Source organism: Hypomesus transpacificus, chromosome 5, assembly GCF_021917145.1.
Source record: "Hypomesus transpacificus isolate Combined female chromosome 5, fHypTra1, whole genome shotgun sequence".
NCBI classification, from domain to species: Eukaryota; Metazoa; Chordata; class Actinopteri; order Osmeriformes; family Osmeridae; genus Hypomesus; species Hypomesus transpacificus.
Window position 1 is genome coordinate 1,556,019 of NC_061064.1, and position 17,869 is coordinate 1,573,887.

The 17,869-nt window shown below is 42.6% G+C and overlaps 1 protein-coding gene across 1 annotated transcript in view; it reads left to right on the forward strand.

Annotated features, from left to right (window-relative positions):
• The first annotated feature begins 501 nt into the window (after positions 1–501).
• Positions 502–17,869, forward strand: part of efnb1 (ephrin-B1) — a 44,758-nt gene continuing 27,390 nt past the window's right edge. Inside the window, exon 1 of the mRNA XM_047020046.1 lies at positions 502–1,596. Coding sequence (XP_046876002.1) covers positions 1,478–1,596 — 119 coding nt within the window. The 5' untranslated portion in view covers positions 502–1,477. The remainder of the gene's footprint in view (positions 1,597–17,869) is intronic.

Here is a 17,869-nt window from a genome sequence, read left to right on the forward strand (position 1 = left end):
CAGGTTTAAAAGGACAATGTCCATTATCAATGTTGATTCAAGTTATATTGTTAGTTCTCGGGCAATGAGTCCCCAAAACACCTATATCACTGATATTCTTCACACAATTACAATCAATTCCAATAGAGGGCAACATTGTCAAAAGATAAATTACAATTGTTCTCTTCCCGGACAGAACACTCAAACTTTTTCTTCTGAAACAGACCTATTTTTATGTTATTTTGACGTTTGAGTAGGGATATAAAGCAACATTATGAATTACACTCTGTAAAACGGACATCATGTCAAGTCTGACCACTTGACCTGTTTAAAACGTCTTCCATTCCCCGGACATTTAGACTTAAATGTAGATCTACTGCAGTTCCTGCAACTGTAAGCACCACAATTATCTTTTAATGACCATTTACACAGGCTACTGTACACAACCTTCGTTTCTCCCGTCAAGGGAAGGATGAACAACTGTGTAATGAGGATTGTCTAACTGTTGATTGGTTGGGTGGCCTGAGCTTTTCTAAGCGTTGCATTACGTATGCAGCAGAGAGAGCGCGAGGATCGACTCCCACAGTAGGCTATGCATTGCATGTCGGAACTACTGTAGCCTGCCCGTGGAACTGAACGCGAGTGAGTTGAGTTCAGTAAAGACTCCCGGTCGAAGTTTTTTTTTAAGTGTCTTTATTTGGAAATTAATAGGCTATTAAAGCCTAACCGAATTCGTAAATGCCGTGAATAATTCTGAGCTTTCTTTGGACGGATCAGATCACGACGGACTTCGAGCATGAGTTGGTATCTAGAATAGCTCTACTGTTTTGAGATATTTCAACGGGCTGATATGTAAAAAGACTGGAGACATAATTCAAAGTTGAAACGAAGCAAGGATTTTGTGTGTGTTTTTGTTGTTGCTGCAGCCGGTGGTATTGCACGGATGGAGTAGGCTTCTCTTAAGATCCGCAAAATGTTTCTTGATCAATTAAATGAACTGGATGTATATTTTTAGACGAAACAGAGCAAGATCACAAATGTGCCAAATGGACACAACAGATTTTTCTCAAATTCAAGGACAAAAGGGTCACATTTAGGCAACTGCATTAAATGTGACGGAAGAACGGAAAAACGCACGCCAGTTCACGGGTTTGCAAACGACCCCACTTGTTACCTTACTTGACACATTTTGACCAGTGGATAACAGTGACAATTTATAAAGTAGCTTTATCAGTGAGCTACGGTGTGTGGTGACCTAAACAATTTTTCCACGTCTAAAGGTTCTGTGTAATAATTTCCACCTGCTATTGTTAGCGCGGCCAGCTCGGAACACAGCGCCTCAGTGACAGTTATCAAAAACCACCATCAATTTACTGGATTTCAAGAATCTACATGCTATGCTGGCGAATGGGATGTGAAATTGTGCGCGATTCACACTGTAACCACGTTTCGAACAATTTAGTTGCTGCTTGATTTACCTCACTCATTCAGCGTGGAGATGGCTGGCTCAGGTTGCAGTTGGAAGTACTACCTATGGATTTTGACAGTTTTTTCCAGGTCGCTGTTGCCCATGGCCAAGTCTTTGGAGTCGGTGATATGGAACTCTCAAAATTCCAAGTAAGTGCCCTTTAAGGATGCAACAAAACATAAAATAATCCCGCACGCGAGGGCCGCCTTCTATAAACCAATGTATGTTGGTAATGGTCTTTAAAAAAAGGCATACATTTGTTGTCTTCATTTAGATCGGTAGATGGTTATGGAGTGAATAATTTACTAGCAGGGTATCACTTAGGACCCATCATGTCCTGTCCTGGTAGCCTACATTCTTTAGGGGGACAAAGTGGTTTGAGCGGCAGGAGCGTCTCTATGTGTGTGTGTGTTTTCTTGTATTTGTGTTTTCAGGTGTTCTCTGGATTGATTGCCACACACACACACAAGTTTATCCATGTCTGTTTGACTTTGAATGGTCCATCCCGTCTAATATAACAACTGCACTCTAAACTGTCAATCATCCTCTTCTATAATCATAGCTTCTGTGACAAGGATTACTTTGTCAATTTAAAGAAGTTTATACCATTGAGTATACCCCATATTTCAAATGTCTGTTGTATTTTGCAAATATTACATTTAGAACATCTATAATACTACATTTTTAGTTTTAAAACTTGTGCTTAGGGAAAATAAAAAAGTGGTACCAACAGTTGTGTGTATCAGACCAGCCAACATCACTAAACAGTGATCAGTTTGTCCGTATGTTAAAAACTCAATATGGGCACATTTTGTTTGTTTACTTAATATTTTTACATTTTAAAACAAATAAAATATCCTTGATATTAACAGCACATTACATATTCCAGAACTAGACCCAAATAGGTCAGTGCTAGTCGGGTGAAGTTGTTTTGATAGACCTTGTCCTCATCAGTCAGTGTTAAACGTTAAAGTATTAGACACTGAGCAGATGTTAAAATAAGAGCTTTGTGTTGTTGTACAACAGTTGCTGTCTGTTTTCTTAAGTGACTTGATGTTTGTTTACCCATCCCACCTAGTGGTACTTTTTTACCCACTCATACACCAACAACGCTTGTAGTTGGGTCATCCTGAGTGCAAGAAATGAAACACTCATAACGGAAAGGGTTGCATGGAATTACCCCTAAAGGACTATATAAAAGCATCGAACAAACGACCCAAAAAAAAGTAGTAAAAAATAAATAAAAGTTGTAGTTTAAGTTTTGAATTGTGTGTCATATAAAACTGTCATTAATAAACAGACAGCAGTAGCAGCCATTTTGTATCAATTGTATCAGTCTTGTGTAAAACAAAGATGCTATTTATGTTTTGGTATTCTTTTTAATGTTTTACATAAACAGTGCAACTCAGTTTTCAGTTAACACGTTACGCCCACACAAAAAGTAATATTACCTAAACGCACGTTGAGAAAACCAGTATCTAGTGTTTCTAATTGATAACATAGCAAAACAGACCCCAAGCAAGCACTCTCAAGAAGCCTAAATAAACATTGTCTGGGTTCTGGTTGGCTGTAACAATTTTATGACTTGAGGTGATGGCCCAGCAAGGAGCTTATAGATGTCTAACTCGGAAACAGACATATGGAATAACACGACCCCCACAGTAGAACTGTTAAATCACTCTGCAAAGCTGCTTACAGGCTTTCCACAGTCATTCCAGCCAAATCAGCTCTCCAATTTTTTAAAGACACGTTTTCGCAGACGTCCCTGGGTTGCAGGGCCTTTGTCATTATCTGCGTGTTTGTTGTTTGCCTGAACCTCGGATGGGAAATGTGATGTTCAGTGACATGAAGCTGCACACCTTGTTAGGTTTTGCTCTCAGTAGATGGCCAATGGTGAAATAATTTGAGCTCAGTAATTTACATTTCTTTATTCACGTCCCTCATACTGTAGGCAAATAAAGATGGAAACTGGGTAGAGCAACAAACTAACTACAGCTCGGAAAAATAGACAGTGTTTGTGTTAAAAGATCAAGTCAGTGGTTGAGAAAAGACTTGGCCAGTATTTACAGTTTTTCTTGTGAACTAATTAAACAGGTTGGCAGTTAAATGTCTTTTTGTATTGGTTTGCATGTCTACAGAAAATCCGCAATGACATCGGGCAACAATTTTGCAAATATCTTAGAAGATCTTACATAGTTCTGTTTCAACTCTGATGACATTATTAAACTGTAATCTCAGAGAGACAGAACATTTCCAAAGGGGAAATAGATTCTAATTGGATTTATTGATATTGAACAAACCTGTTTCTCTCTAATTTCTCAAGAGGGAATAAAATAAGAGGGGTAATTGAAAATCTGTCTTTAATTATTAAAAGTGGTTTGTTTGGTCCCTTTGAGAGGGCCGTTCAGAAGAAACATAAGAAATACCTGAATAAATATTTTACATGTATCTTTTATGCAAAAGCAATAAAATAATATTTTTCAGCATATAAACTTAGATTCAATAGATTCCCAAAATATACTTAAATTAAACGTGATAGAAAGTTATGTTTTTGATCAATAGTTTTAACACCCAGGGTGCTAATTTATATGTTTTGACAGTGAGATTGTCATCGTTTTCCCCTATGCCATCCCTGATCGTGTTCAGAATGCTGATACTGTAATTTAGATCTTTTTACAATAACACGTAAAAGTGTTAAACAGGACCAAGCAGGTGGTGCAAGTTACTGTGTCTACAGGAGTCTGTATGTTCCTCCACTTTGACTGGAGTCAACCTGCCTTTGCTTGAGAACAGAAATAGCCCTAAAGAACGTATTTTTCCATTAAGTTCTCAAGGGCTGGTCACAAAGGTTATGGACTTAGCCTTCCCTGTAAAAATATTTTTTATAATATTCAATTATTTCATATTATATTCGGCAAATATTATTCTGCAACATGCATGTCAATATATAACATCATGTAGTCGGTGATCAGAAATCACTTTAGTGCCACTAACTGGTTTCTGATTAGTTATCCAACAGACAGGCAGTAAAATAGATAATGAATTCCCCAGACAAGACAGATTAATGTTTTAACCAGTAAGTTAATGAATTATCAGGGTTATCAAGTGAATAGAACAACCTTTAAGATACCATCGTGTGAGGAAGAGCTATTAAATAACTGCTGGCCCATTGTTTAGTTAAAAACCTATGGTTTAACCCCCAAGACAATGCTTTCAGATATGTAGTACAATACACACAAGCGCAGTAAATAATTGATTCAAATGTAAACGACACTGTGTCCGAAATAACTATGCAGTCGTATGGCTTCCACATCCGATGGTTAAGTCATAGCTTGGAGATTGTGCGTAAGATGATCAGCGAGCAGACGGAGAGAGGCCCATTTGTTGAAGCCGCATAGAAGAGAAGCTTTTCCTCGCTGTGGCATCATGATCAATGCTCCTGTGATTAGAAGTGACAGTCCAGAGATTAACTCTGTCACTGTTTAAATAGACTGTGCCAACCCTCCGGTCTGTAATGAACCCAGCCATGGCCCTGCACCCTGGGTTTCAGACTGAGTTTACACAAGAAAGGGAATCCTTTGAGGGGTGTCACAGGAGTGTTTTTGCCCCCCCCCCCCCCCGCATGCTGTTTCTGATAACGTTTCACAGGAACCCAGACTCTCATCACAAAGAGCTGGGACTTAAAGCCACCTCAGTACGGCTTAGTTCCGGGAATGAAAGGAGGGTAAAAGCAGTCATTGTGTCATTAGGGACTCTGATATTCCACCTCTAGAAAGCGTTAGGGTTTGAGGCCATGCAGTCATCTTGAAGCCGCCATTTTTCAGTTTGCATGGTGTTCAGTAGCTCACGCTAACACGCCAGGACTGGATTCAGGAGTCGTGTTGTTTGCTGGTGTATGCTGATGATTCAGAGCTGCATGCAACATGGAAATGGCAGCTAATGGAATCTGTACTTCCTCTTTTGTGGATCGTATTTCCTCTGTATTTAACAACATAAATGTTTTAGGAACTTTGGTTGACTTTTTGGGTTGCCGTTCTTGGCACAGTTGCGGCCCTAACAAGTTTACGAAGCCTCTTCCCCAATTACTTACTTAATATTCTGGGTTGTGTTGTTGAGAGTCACTGGGAAAAAACATTTACTGTCAAACCAACTGTTAATGGGCTGTCTAAATCTCTAGCAGTCAAATATAGCATTGTTGATGATATTTTTGTGGCTTTTTTCCCCTTGTGCCAATGCAAAAACATTTCAATAAATTATTTTGACAGTTTATGCAGAGAGTTCTTATGCACTGACTCATGCAGAAATGCTCTTTAAAAGTAGATCTCTCTAATGGTTGAACAAAGGCATCTACATTCTCATACAGTCTCAGCCAAATTATGTCGTTGTGAAACATTCATGTTGTCTAGAAGCTGATTTGTTTGCTTGTATATTATTCTATAGATGGGATAGTAAAGATGAACTCACAGGCCTAAATGTGTATGCATGAGCACCCATAAACATAGACCACTGTACTTGAGGCTGCAAATACTGTAGATGCATAATAGAAAGAAAAAAAATAACTATCCGCCAGAGTGCTTCAGTCCTGATGGCCGTGGTTTCATAACTGACATTTATCTGAATTTGCATGCGAGAACAGATTCATGTGTTTTTCCATCTCTTCACCCAGTTCCATACAGTTCACTGCAACTCTTTGAGTCCCTATTAACTGCCAGAGCCGTTTCAGTTTGTTGTTGAACAGCACAAGAACACCATTGTTTGGCACTTTCGATCCATGACTGTTCCCTAAGTCAACTTCAACGGTCATTGGACTCTACCAAACAACCATGGGATTGGGGATGGGGTGAGGAGGGTGTGAGCGCTACTGCCTGCTAGCTCGCACTTGCTCCAACATGGTGGCTTGGGTCTAGTGTTCATGGAGATTGACGAGCACAAGGAGAACAGATGTTCCATATCTGAGGGAGAGGTCACACAAATGTGTCGTTAGACAGACTGTTCTGCTTTGTAGTTGTAGGGGACACACATCACCCAGCTGTGATATCGCCACACAGATACGCCCTTCTACAAGTGCCACAAATTGACAAAGCACCCTCTGTTTCGCTGTAAATGTAATTGTTTTGCATTAGCATGGTTTGCAACGTAAACCCTTCTAGTTGATGTGGGAAAGGCAGCAAGATATGTTTGTGAGAACGTGGAATTGTATTGTTTTGCGGCACATGCTATTTAGTGCAGGTTCATCCAGGCTGGGACTGTGTGGATGATACGAGTGACTCAGGATCCTTGTGGTGGTCGTCCTGGCTGCTCCATCAGCTTCACAGAGAGGGGCAGACTTGATGGATACATGCAGCACCAAGGTTAAGGCCTTAACTCGGGCCTGGGTGCGATGCCGGCCTGGGCCATTTCCTCCATTTCCCTTTTCTCTCTCTCTGCTTTCCTGTGTCCTCTCTCTCTCTCTCTCTCTCTCTCTCTCTCTCTCTCTCTCTCTCTCTATCCTGTCTCTCTCTCTCTCTATCCTGTCTCTCTCTCTCTCTATCCTGTCTCTCTCTCTCTCTCTCTCTCTCTCTCTCTCTCTCTCTCTCTCTCTCTCTCTCTCTCTCTCTCTCTCTCTCTCTCTCCTCCTGTCTCTCTCTCTCTCTCTCTCTCCTCCTGTCTCTCTCTCTCTCTCTCTCTCTCTCTCTCTCTCTCTCTCTCTCTCTCTCTCTCCCTCTCTCTCTCCTCCTGTCTCTCTCTCTCTCCTCCTGTCTCTCTCTCTCCTCCTGTCTCTATACATAAATACGAAAAAGTAAAAAAATAATTATATATATATATAAAATATAGTTAAGATCTGTAAAACTCAAATGTTGACCTGTATGCAGTGAGACCCTGAACAGGCAGAGCTGGTTTGATGATGGTTGAGAGCAGGACAACAGCAGGGAACCTCTCGTGTCTGTCTGGATTCTGGATCAGGGGCCCGGCTCTGGAACGGAAGGCTCTGACAGCCAACCCAAAGCCCGTTAGAGCCGCCGTCTCACAGCAGATTGAACTAAGTAGCCGATGCCATGAGCCCGCTGGGTCCAGCACTCCGTAAGTGGGTCTCAGTGCCAGATGGACTTTTTGCTGGAATTAATTTTAATATTAATTATGAAACAGACCCTTTTAATTTTCACAGTTGGTAATGAGAGAAATTACACAGCAGAAATATCTGAACACAGGCAAGGATGAGAACAGTCATGCTGCCCTTAAGAGGACGTTTATTTATTTTTTCATCCTGGCGAATCATTTACATTTCTTGAACAAGATCGTTATTCTGATCATCCACAGAGGGTGCCTGTGTGACAGAACCCATCCTGGGCTGTTACACCCTGTCTGTCTGCCTGCCTGCCTGCCTGCCTGTCTGCCTGCCTGTCTGCCTGCCTGTCTGTCTGCCTGTCTGTCTGTCTGTCTGTCTGTCTGTCTGTTTGTCTGTCTGCCTGTCTCTCTGCCAGTCTGCCTGCCTGCCTGTCTGCCTGCCTGCCTGCCTGCCTGCCTGCCTGCCTGTCTGCCTGTCTGCCTGTCTGTCTGTCTGTCTGTCTGTCTGTCTGTCTGTCTGTCTGTCTGTCTGCCTGTCTGCCTGTCTACCTGTCTGTCTGCCTGTCTGCCTGTCTACCTGTCCAGCTCCACAAAGACGAGCCATCCCGTGGCTCTGTAAGCCAGCGCTCTCTCCCTGCCCCCTTTAACCCGTTCCTCCGGGCTCCTCCACGACCCTCTACGGGCGTTGCTGTGTGAATGACCAGCATGAAAGGATTCCCCGACCACTGCTCAGAGCTGGGGGGGTGCTGGGGGGGGTAGGTGGATTAAAAGTCACGCTGGTAACGGTGCTGCTCCCTAGAGCTGGCAGGTCCTCAGCCAGCCGAGAGCCCTGGCAGCTGGAGAGAGCTGCTCAATAGACTCACGCCGGGAAGCATTCTCTCCCCGCTCTATACAGGAGGCTGCAAAGGAATCTGCCCAAACGCAGAAGAAGAAGCAGGGGTGGGGGGCCGGGGGGGGTTGTGGGGGGAACCAAGAACCAACAGGATCCTAGTTTTTTATTTTTTATTCTGACGAAGTTTAGACAAACTTCAGTTATCTGCAGTTATAGTTTGTATTCTTCTTTGAAACTTAGCAGAGAAAATTAAAGCCTCGCTCAGTTTTTGCGATTCTGCAGTAGTGGCTTGAGGCTGTATGCCCCAGGGAGGGAACAGGGCAATCCTAAGGGGCTTAAAGCAAGTGGGATTTGAAGTCCATTAATGAATTATTTTTATTTCCTGGTTATTCTGATGGAGTGAAATAGTCAGAGTTTTAGAATTACTTCCTCACCTACTTATTTAGAACTTTTCTTAAAAAATTGATTTATTTTTATTTTATTGTATCTTTTTTTTTTTTTTTACTAAAAAGGACATTTGAGGCTGCTGAGGACAATGCAAACACACCAAAAGGATTTAAATCCCACAAACGAATGAATTTGCTTTTGAGAGGTGGTGGGTGTCCTGTCAGGCTGAAGTTTCAGAGGAAACGAGCAAACAATGAAGTTCCCAACAAAGACAAATTGAAATTCTTCTCCTGTTTTGTCTTTCACGTTAAAATAAATGACATTGTCTGGAGAACAGGTACTTCTCCGAGAGAAAAGGGCATTGCCTGACTGCAGTGAGCTCAAAGGCCACACTGTGCAGGCACTGACCGATGAGATTGTGATCCCTAAGCCATACCCTCCAATGGAATGTTTCCTGTTTTAAAATTGGCCGTTGAAAACTACTGAAGGCACTGAAATATCCCAAACTAGTCATTTTTATAACGCATCTCTTCTCATGATTTACTTTCTTGCTTGTTCTGCAGATGACACACGATATTTACATGCTATTATATTCTGGATCAAGGTTATCCTTGGCAACTTAAAATATTTGTATTGGTGGGAAGTTTCGTTGTAAGAGTTTTTTTATTTAACCTCAACTGAAAAAGCTGGGTTGAACCTCCTCTAAAGTGAGGATTAAAACTTGTTTGAGTCAGAAGTTTCGCCACACTACAACTGCCTTTTAGCGATTAGTCTTGGTGCATCTGTCATGAGAATTCTGGTGAACAAGCTGTGTTTAAAGGAAGCTTGAGATTATGTAAACCAACAGATGTGTTTTAAATCGAAGGCCATTTCAAAAACTAGACTCTTAACACAAGGAACAATATTTTCATGGTTGACTACTGTGTTTTTGAAGTGAGAAGCGAGTTAGAGCAGTTGACACTTCAAACAACCCTGTCAGACCAACATCTGCCATACCAAAGCACCCAGCATTCAACGCCCAAATTGTAATAGTTATTTTATACCGGGGGATAATATAAAGGCATTCTTTGCTATCAGGCTAGCCATTCTAAAACCCTTGATTCCAGTGTTCCCAAATCTAGTCCGACTGAATAATCGGACTATAAAAGAGGGAGGAATCTCTAAAAACAGCAGTCCACTGATACAATGTGCTGGCATGAAGAGAGCCAACTGCGTGACAAGTGCTATTATAGTGCGTCAGCATTTATCCCTTCAGAGTGAAGTTTGAAAAATAGTCTGGTTTAGCACCCCAGAAGTCTATTCAGATTTTCTTTAATACAGCTCTAATTCTCTGCGTGGAAAAAAATATAAAGAAATAAAGACAAATTTAATATTCTAATCTTTACTAAGAATCTAAAACAGAATACTAACGGACATGTTTATGAGATCAAATGTAATTCTTCCAAACCCCAATAATGAGGGATAATTCTCTCATTTTTTTATTCAGACTCATTGTGGGAAGAAAAAAAACTGTCTGGGTGGGGGCCTTGCCGGGCCTGTAAACGTAAAGTGATGGTGCTGTAGCTTTGCCATTGTGTCTGCTCAAACACAGTTATGCCTGTGTGCCTGTGCTGCTGGGGTGGCTCTGTGTGCGTGGAGCTGCAGTCACATTGCAAGCTTGCAGCTGTCCCCACAGAAGGGAAGACTTGTCGTCTGAGGCCTTCTCCGGTGTCAGTGTGGCCGATCTCCGCGAGATTAAGGGCGAGTATCGGTTGCAGATGGTCCTAATGGTGATAATATAGCTTCCCTAATAGCATGTCTTTCCCCCTGCTGTCTTAAGCTATTAGCCGGCTGTTCCACAAAAACAAAAACAAACTGTGAGGGCTACAATTAAGAAGGAACAAGCCACTGAGAGAACTGGACTGTCAACTTTGTCAGAGTAGCACGGTAGTACACACCCCAGGCAGTGAAGCAGGCGTGTTCACAACAGCCTCATTTGGACCGATTCAAACTCCTGGCTTTTTCTGTTTTTGTGGTTCCACGAGTGGGGGATATTTTTAATTGTTGTGTTAGCTTCACTTTTACAAATGAAAGCGTGTTGGCCTGCTCTGTCCGTTTGTGCTGTGGTGCGGCCCTTGTTTCGGGGGGTGCCTCTTTTGTAGTCGATGAAAGAATTAAAATTTATGTTTGTTTTTTTAATGGGTTCACAGAGACGTTTTGTTCACAACAGGCGTAACAAGCACTCCCTCACCCTACCCAAAAGGTCAAAGTTCAATGAGTTGTTTCATCTTAGTTTCCTCTTGACAGTAAACAGTGTGTTTCTGCCTGCTGGGTGGAGATTTCATTAGCATTTATATAGACGGCTTCATCTCTCGAGTTAAGCATTGTCTTTGCTGTCATCAAGTTTTACATGACAGGCACGTGTTTCCAAGAGGGTGATTTTACACTTGATATGTCCTCTCAAACAAAATGGAGCATCAGAGCAAAGCCCTCTCACGAGAAATACATATGTTAGCTAGTTGACTGTGATCCCAATCAGTGGAAATTGTCACATTGTGGTGCTCAGCTAACCCGTGTGAGATTGAGTTGTCACTCCTAATGGCAGGCCATCATTGAGTTCTCTTTGTTGCCTTCTTCGCTGTGAGGCACTGCTCCTTTCTCATCCTTGCTTGCCTCTGAAAGGATTGTCTCAGGGTTGTACGAAGAGACGAGGCAGACAACATGTAAATGTAGGCAGGCGGAGACCTGTAATTATTTAGATTTGTCTGTGAATGCTGAGGGGTTTTGATGAACTATTTATTCGAGATCAACTTTCAGACATCAGCTGTCGTGCTTCATGGATGAAGTGTTCTGAGTTCCAGATGAGGTTTTTTATTTGATGATAAACATATTTGCTGTTAATGCTGTATTTCCTCAACCTCCAGACAAGCCTTGACAATCAAATAGTTGTTGTGCCAAAGATGTTTGAACTTGCTGTGCCAGGTGTTTTGTAAGCCTCCAAGGCTTTCTTCAGACTAACATGATGGTTTAAACAGACACTGTAATGACTATAATCTTTGTAAGTGTTGATAGATAAGTAGCCTTGGAGGGCGACCTAATATTGCATCCTTTTGTCCCATTAATTAGCTCTGTCCTCAGTGACAGTCAGAATGTGTGTTCATATATAGGAGAGGCAATAACATCTAGGCCAGCTCAACACTAATTATATGACCTGTGTGTCAGACAGAATGACTGAATGAACTGACAGACTTTGCAGATGAAGTAATGACATTTGTGAGTCTTTGGTCTTAGTCTCTCAGGATGCACGGGCGATGCTCTTTTCCAGTTTGCCGAGTCAGACCTGTTAATTTACTCGTTGTTGGTTACTGAGCTAATGAGCTGCGTGTCTAACCTGAACAGCGACTCCGATGAGGAGACAGATCCTCATTAAGTCCTTTCTGGAACCGATTCCGTGTAAGGAACTGAATTCAGATCAGTTCCAATCACGTCAAATGCTGCTTGAGAATGTCAGCGCGCAATATTTTAGATCACTGAAAGGTTTCAAGTTCCCTCAAGCGAGGCCACAGACTTCCAGATAGGAACAGTGAGTGTAGCATTTGGAAATACTATTCCCCACGACGGTTTGTCCTTACTTTTGTATTTCTCCTTTTCCTCCTCTCCCCTCTATAAATATCTAGTGAATTGTCTCAAGGTTACATGTTAAAAGTCGACTGCGAGTCTGAGCCACTGGACAGGTCCCAGTCACGATGCATTATTGAGAGATGTCCCTTTCCCCGGCTGCATAAAGAAAGCTGCCAATCACGTGTTCCGTGTCAGAGCTGAAGGGAGAGTAAGCCAAGCTCATCGTCTCAATACTCTCCACGATGACCTGTGGCATTTTCTCTTCCAATCCGATGGGAAAGCACGCAGGCATCGACGAGGGAGGGAGGGGGGGGGGAGGGGGGGGGGGGGGGGGGGGAGGGGGGGGGGAGGGGGGGGGGAGGGGGGGGGAAGGGGGGGGACGTATCCGGGGAACCTGCCTCAGGAATGCGATGCTCGTCCAAGCAAGAGCAAAGGAACTGTGATGGTTCATTTCCCAACAAAGAAAGATAAATACAGAACACTGTTACAGGAGGTGTAGAATCAACAGAAGCCTTTATTCCCTTCATAGTTTGTACAGTTAGATCATAAATCTCTTCATGTCTGGTTTTGTCCTGTTCCCTGGTTGCCATGCGTTGACATGTGGGACCCGTCTGAGGGTCATACGTGGTGTTCAGAGTTATTAACAGCGAGGACCTGCTTCTGGGCTTCCGGGCTTCGGGGCGTGAGCTGGATAAATGAGGCTGGCTTTCTGGATGCGGAACAGCTCATTTCACGTCTAAGCATAGCAAAAACATATAAAAGCAGGAGTGTAAAGTTGAAAGGAGCACGTTTACTGTGACATCAGAGCAGCACGTTTACTGTGACATCAGAGCAGCACGTTTACTGTGACATCAGAGCAGCATGTTTACTGTGACATCAGAGCAGCACGTTTACTGTGACATCAGAGCAGCACGTTTACTGTGACATCAGAGCAGCACGTTTACTGTGACATCAGAGCATGGAAGGGGGGACAGCAGGGGGTGTCTTCAGTTTAACACCCACCGACCACTGACACTTAGCCATGTGGGTGTCTTTTTTATCTCTTCATCTTTCACAGATGCATTTAACACTTCTCAAAGCATGCACATTATATAAATATGTAGCGTGTATACGTGTATATATATGTGTATTTAGTAAATACATGTACGTGTGTGTGTGTGTGTGTGTGTGTAAATACTGAATATGTATTGGGTGTAAGTATTTTACTGTATTCACACATATATATATATATATATATATATATATATACACTGCACATCTTAATCTGCATCTAGTTCACTCATTTTAACAACAAAGACTTAAATTAACTCAGTTCTCTCTCATTCTAGTGGAATCTAGTAGTCAGGTTTCGGGTTGTCCCTAACCCTAGATTCAAGCATTTTTCACACCTTTCTCCAATCTCTGTAATCATCTGTTTTTGTAATCACCTGCTTCTGTAATCACCTGCCCCTAAAACCAAGCATTGCTGTTCCCCCCCCCCCCCCCCGTCTTCTGTAGTCCTGCAGGTGCTAGGAGAGGGGGGGTAGTTAACACTGCTGCTGGGGCAAGGCCGTCAGCCATTGTTGTTGTCTCATTGTTCAGCATTCCTTCGTGGTTGGTATTTACTGTGTCATGCTAAAGAAGCAAATAACAGTTTTGCAAATATATTTTGGCCAAGTCATGCCGTTTAACCGCTGTGTTAAGTTTGCTAGTGTTCTCAGTTACCGAATTATTTTGGGTGTCTGAAACTGCATTTCTTTAGTTTGTACATTGTAGACAAAGCAAACTTGTTTGTTCTTTTCAGGTGTTGACTTTTAGTCATCGTGCAGGGAAGTTGTGTGCAAGAGTTTCAGTTTGGGAGTGTCTAAGTTAGTCATACCTGCGGCGCTCGTCAATTTTTGGGTCTGAGACGGCATGGTGTCTGTGCATGTGTGTTTGCGTTGGGAATGCTCACATGCTCTAACAGGTTTCCAAGTATTCGAGAACTGTGTGGTATCATTTTTCTACAAGTCAACGAGTAGTCACTAATCTCAAATGTAAACAGAACTTACAGATGCATCCGTAAAACCTCTCTGCCTTGTTTCGTCAGCTAGAAGAATGCATCAGAAGCAACGTGACAGCTTATTCTTCGCATCAAGTACATCTGATCCCTCTTTTGATAATGGGTGTAGATGAAGTGAAGAAGTTGAGAAATCAAGGCAACACACAGATGATGTTGACACACGTTTTGACTGTCTGACGAGCTTTTCAAAAAGTGTCAGGATAATTGACATGAGAAGTTGATTCTCACCGTTAGCCCAGGGCTTTTCTCTCCAGAATACAGACTCAACTGAAGCTTCTAACAAGGGCCTTGATCTGGAAGACACACAGTCATGTCGCAATTACTGAACCCCAGGAGATCGCATCTCCCATGACGCGAGATCTGGATGTGCAGTAATGATCGCTAACTCATTGTCTCACCTTGCTAACACAGGGCCTCTTAAAGATGGTCTGGCTTGTCCTGTGTAACTATCCACTCACCCAAACGGGATCTCATCCTTGTGTACCATATCCGTGACAGGTTAGTTGTTGAGGTTAATCGTTTGTTGATTGGATGTAGTTGTTGGAAATCTGCAGGCCTTTAACAATGAGTGACTAACAGTTGTAGGAGCAAAGGTAGGCTGATTATCTGCCTCCTTGTCACGAGATGTAGTTGGCTGTAGTTGCAGTGTAATCAGGTTGGCAGGAGGGATATGTTATTGGCTGTAAATCTGTTCTCACAGCAGAGCGCTGAGCTACAAGTGTCTGTAAACTAGACTGCAGCCCATTCACACAAACGCCATTCTACTGGACTGAACAATGCCAAGCTTGTATTTAGCAACCATAACCAAAGAACTGCTTTAGGGGTGAAATGGCTGTTTGTACTGTACCCCTATAAGGTATTCTACTATAAACGAGCAAAGACATTAAGCGTATGTTAACTGAAGCTGAGGGATGGTGTAGGACACCCTGGTGAGGCACCTCATGGTTAGTTGTCAGATCCACAGGTCACAGGTATGGTTAGTGCCTACTGTTGACTACATGGTGAGGACTCGTAGAATAGGGTTTTGTTTATGGGATGCACAGCATTGCATGAACAGCTTTTTTTGAAACGTTTGTTTTTGACGATGTTCTCTCAGCAAAACAGCTTGTTTGACTTGTGGTTCTCTTACCCTTAAATTACTGTCAGAGCCAGAAGATGTTTTTCTGTTAGTTAATGATTTGCAGGCTTGAAGGAAAACGATACCTGCCAATCTGCATTTTTATACAACACCAGAAATAGGCCTGGGGACAGACTGGTGCTGGGAGGACTGTCTGGATGCAACAGACATGTTTAAAACAGCTCCTCATAAAATAAAGCATTATTCTATTATGACTTCGACACAAGCCATCGTAGATGAAGCTTAACTTTCAAATAACGAATGCAAAGTCCTCAGGACAGAAGGCTGCGAGCGACTCCACCCTACCAGCTCACCCCAGGCCCATTGAAGGATCCCTGAATGGAGCTGGCTTAAGAACCCTGACTAGTCGTACCCTACTTTGCTTTTCCATCGGATAACTCCTCCTGCAGAGGGGCATTGTGGGATAGAGGGGGTATGCCAAGTCATGTGCTTGAATTCCCCCTTGGAATGTGTGAGGGGGGCGGGGGGGGGGGCGATACCATGCCACTCATCCGAGCTCTTTTCTCCCAGTGTGAAGATCTCAGTAGCTTTGTGAGAGCCTGTGAATGATTAAACTTCATTTGCATGGACCACATATTTCAGCTCTTTAATTGGTGGCATTCAAGTTGCTCTAAATCCGTGTTTAGTTGTTTGAAATTGAGTGCGTTTGAGAGTTTTGGCCGAGCGGACTTGTCGTTCGTCCCTGGACGCTGTGAGAGAGAGTTTTGGAGGGAGGAGCTACCTTAAACCCCTGTGGGGTAGGAGGGGGTGGTGGGGTGGGAGGGGGTGGTGGGGTGGGAGGGGGTGGTGGGGGTAGAGGTAGGGGGTAGCAACAACTAAGGCTTGGTGGGTTCATAGATTAACTAAAGAAACTTTCAAACAAGCCGACTTGCAACATCCCTTTGTTTAACCATAATGACCAATATGATTGAAACAATGGTTTGTAAGATTTGTGTTTAAATTCAAGATTGCTTTTTTTACCCCTAGGGAAATTTGTCTTGGACCTGAAAGCAGCCACATAAAAATACATACAACTATAGCGCAGAAACGAACATGAAGTTCACAGCACAAACAAGTGTAGCTACATGTGTTAGTGACTCCAATTGGCCTTCTTAACCAGTTTAAAAAAAGGCTTTCGGAAATGAGTGTTTTTTTTTCCGACAAAGCTTTCCAACAGCTATAGAATATTCAATCATGTCCAATCAGAGATGATGGGATAGGGGAGGGAGGGAGAGGGAGAGAGCGCGAGAGAGCGCGAGGGAGACAGGAGAAGGGAGAATAATTGTGGTAAAAAAAAAATCATAACGTTTCCATAGCAACTTGTATATGCCAAACGGGTGCATCTTGAAAATGGGATTGGAGAGAGAATGAGGCCTTGTTTCATCTGAAGCCTCAATAGAACTACCGAGGCTTTAAGTGTATAGGAAGCACAAATGAGTCAAGAACAAAAGATCACTTTTTTTTTTCTTCTTCTTTTTCTTCTTCTTGTCTTTCAGAGTTTGATAATGAGCGCCACTGACAATAAAGATGAGTTTGATCCTTCAAATGTCCCCATATTGCAGGAGTTTGTCTGTGCACCTGCTATATTTAATGCAATTTGATTAAGCAGCTCCCTGTAGTGACAGAGATACTGCCATAAGCGTTGGATTTAATTTGATTTCAACATGGTTTGTTTAAGGAGCAGGGGAGGGTTGACAGGAGTTGACGTCTTCATTGATGGGTTTGAAAAGAGTGACTGCAATGCAGGTCTTTGTGATGTCAGCTTCTGAGTATAATGGAGCCAAATGTCTACCAGGGGTTACGAACTTGCCAAGTTTATTATAATGCAAATACCCTCACTGCCAAGAAAACATACGTAGAGGTTCCAAATATTGACTTGGTTATTGCCACACCTTTAGTTTCATGTCACAAAATCTGCCGTTTTTAATTGGTCATTTTCCCTCATTGTTGTCATAACGATGAAACATCAAGATTACAAAATGCTGTGAAATGATAACAGAAGCAAGGTTAATCTCCAGACCCTATTCTCATCAGTAATCATACCCTTATGGCTTAAATGGATGTTTTTGTAATGTTTACCAGATTATTGACTTTGAGGGCCCTGAGCCTGGAGCTTGCCGTGAGTGTGTCTCCGCTGGAGACCGTTCTCTAGTGTGTGCGGCAGAGATAAGGTCCTTGTCCCTCCGTATGCTAAACAGATTCCCAGGGGCCCACTGCGTCCAGTCTGGAGTGAGACAGGCAGGAGGAGAGAGAGAGAGAGAGGCTACCTGGTTCTGACGGATTAGCTGTATTTGAAAATCAAATCCACCTCTGTGGTAAATTTTTGAAATGCACTCAGCAAAGAAATAAAAATAAATCTTGTCCCCTTAGATTTTTATTTATTTTTATATTTAGTTGCAA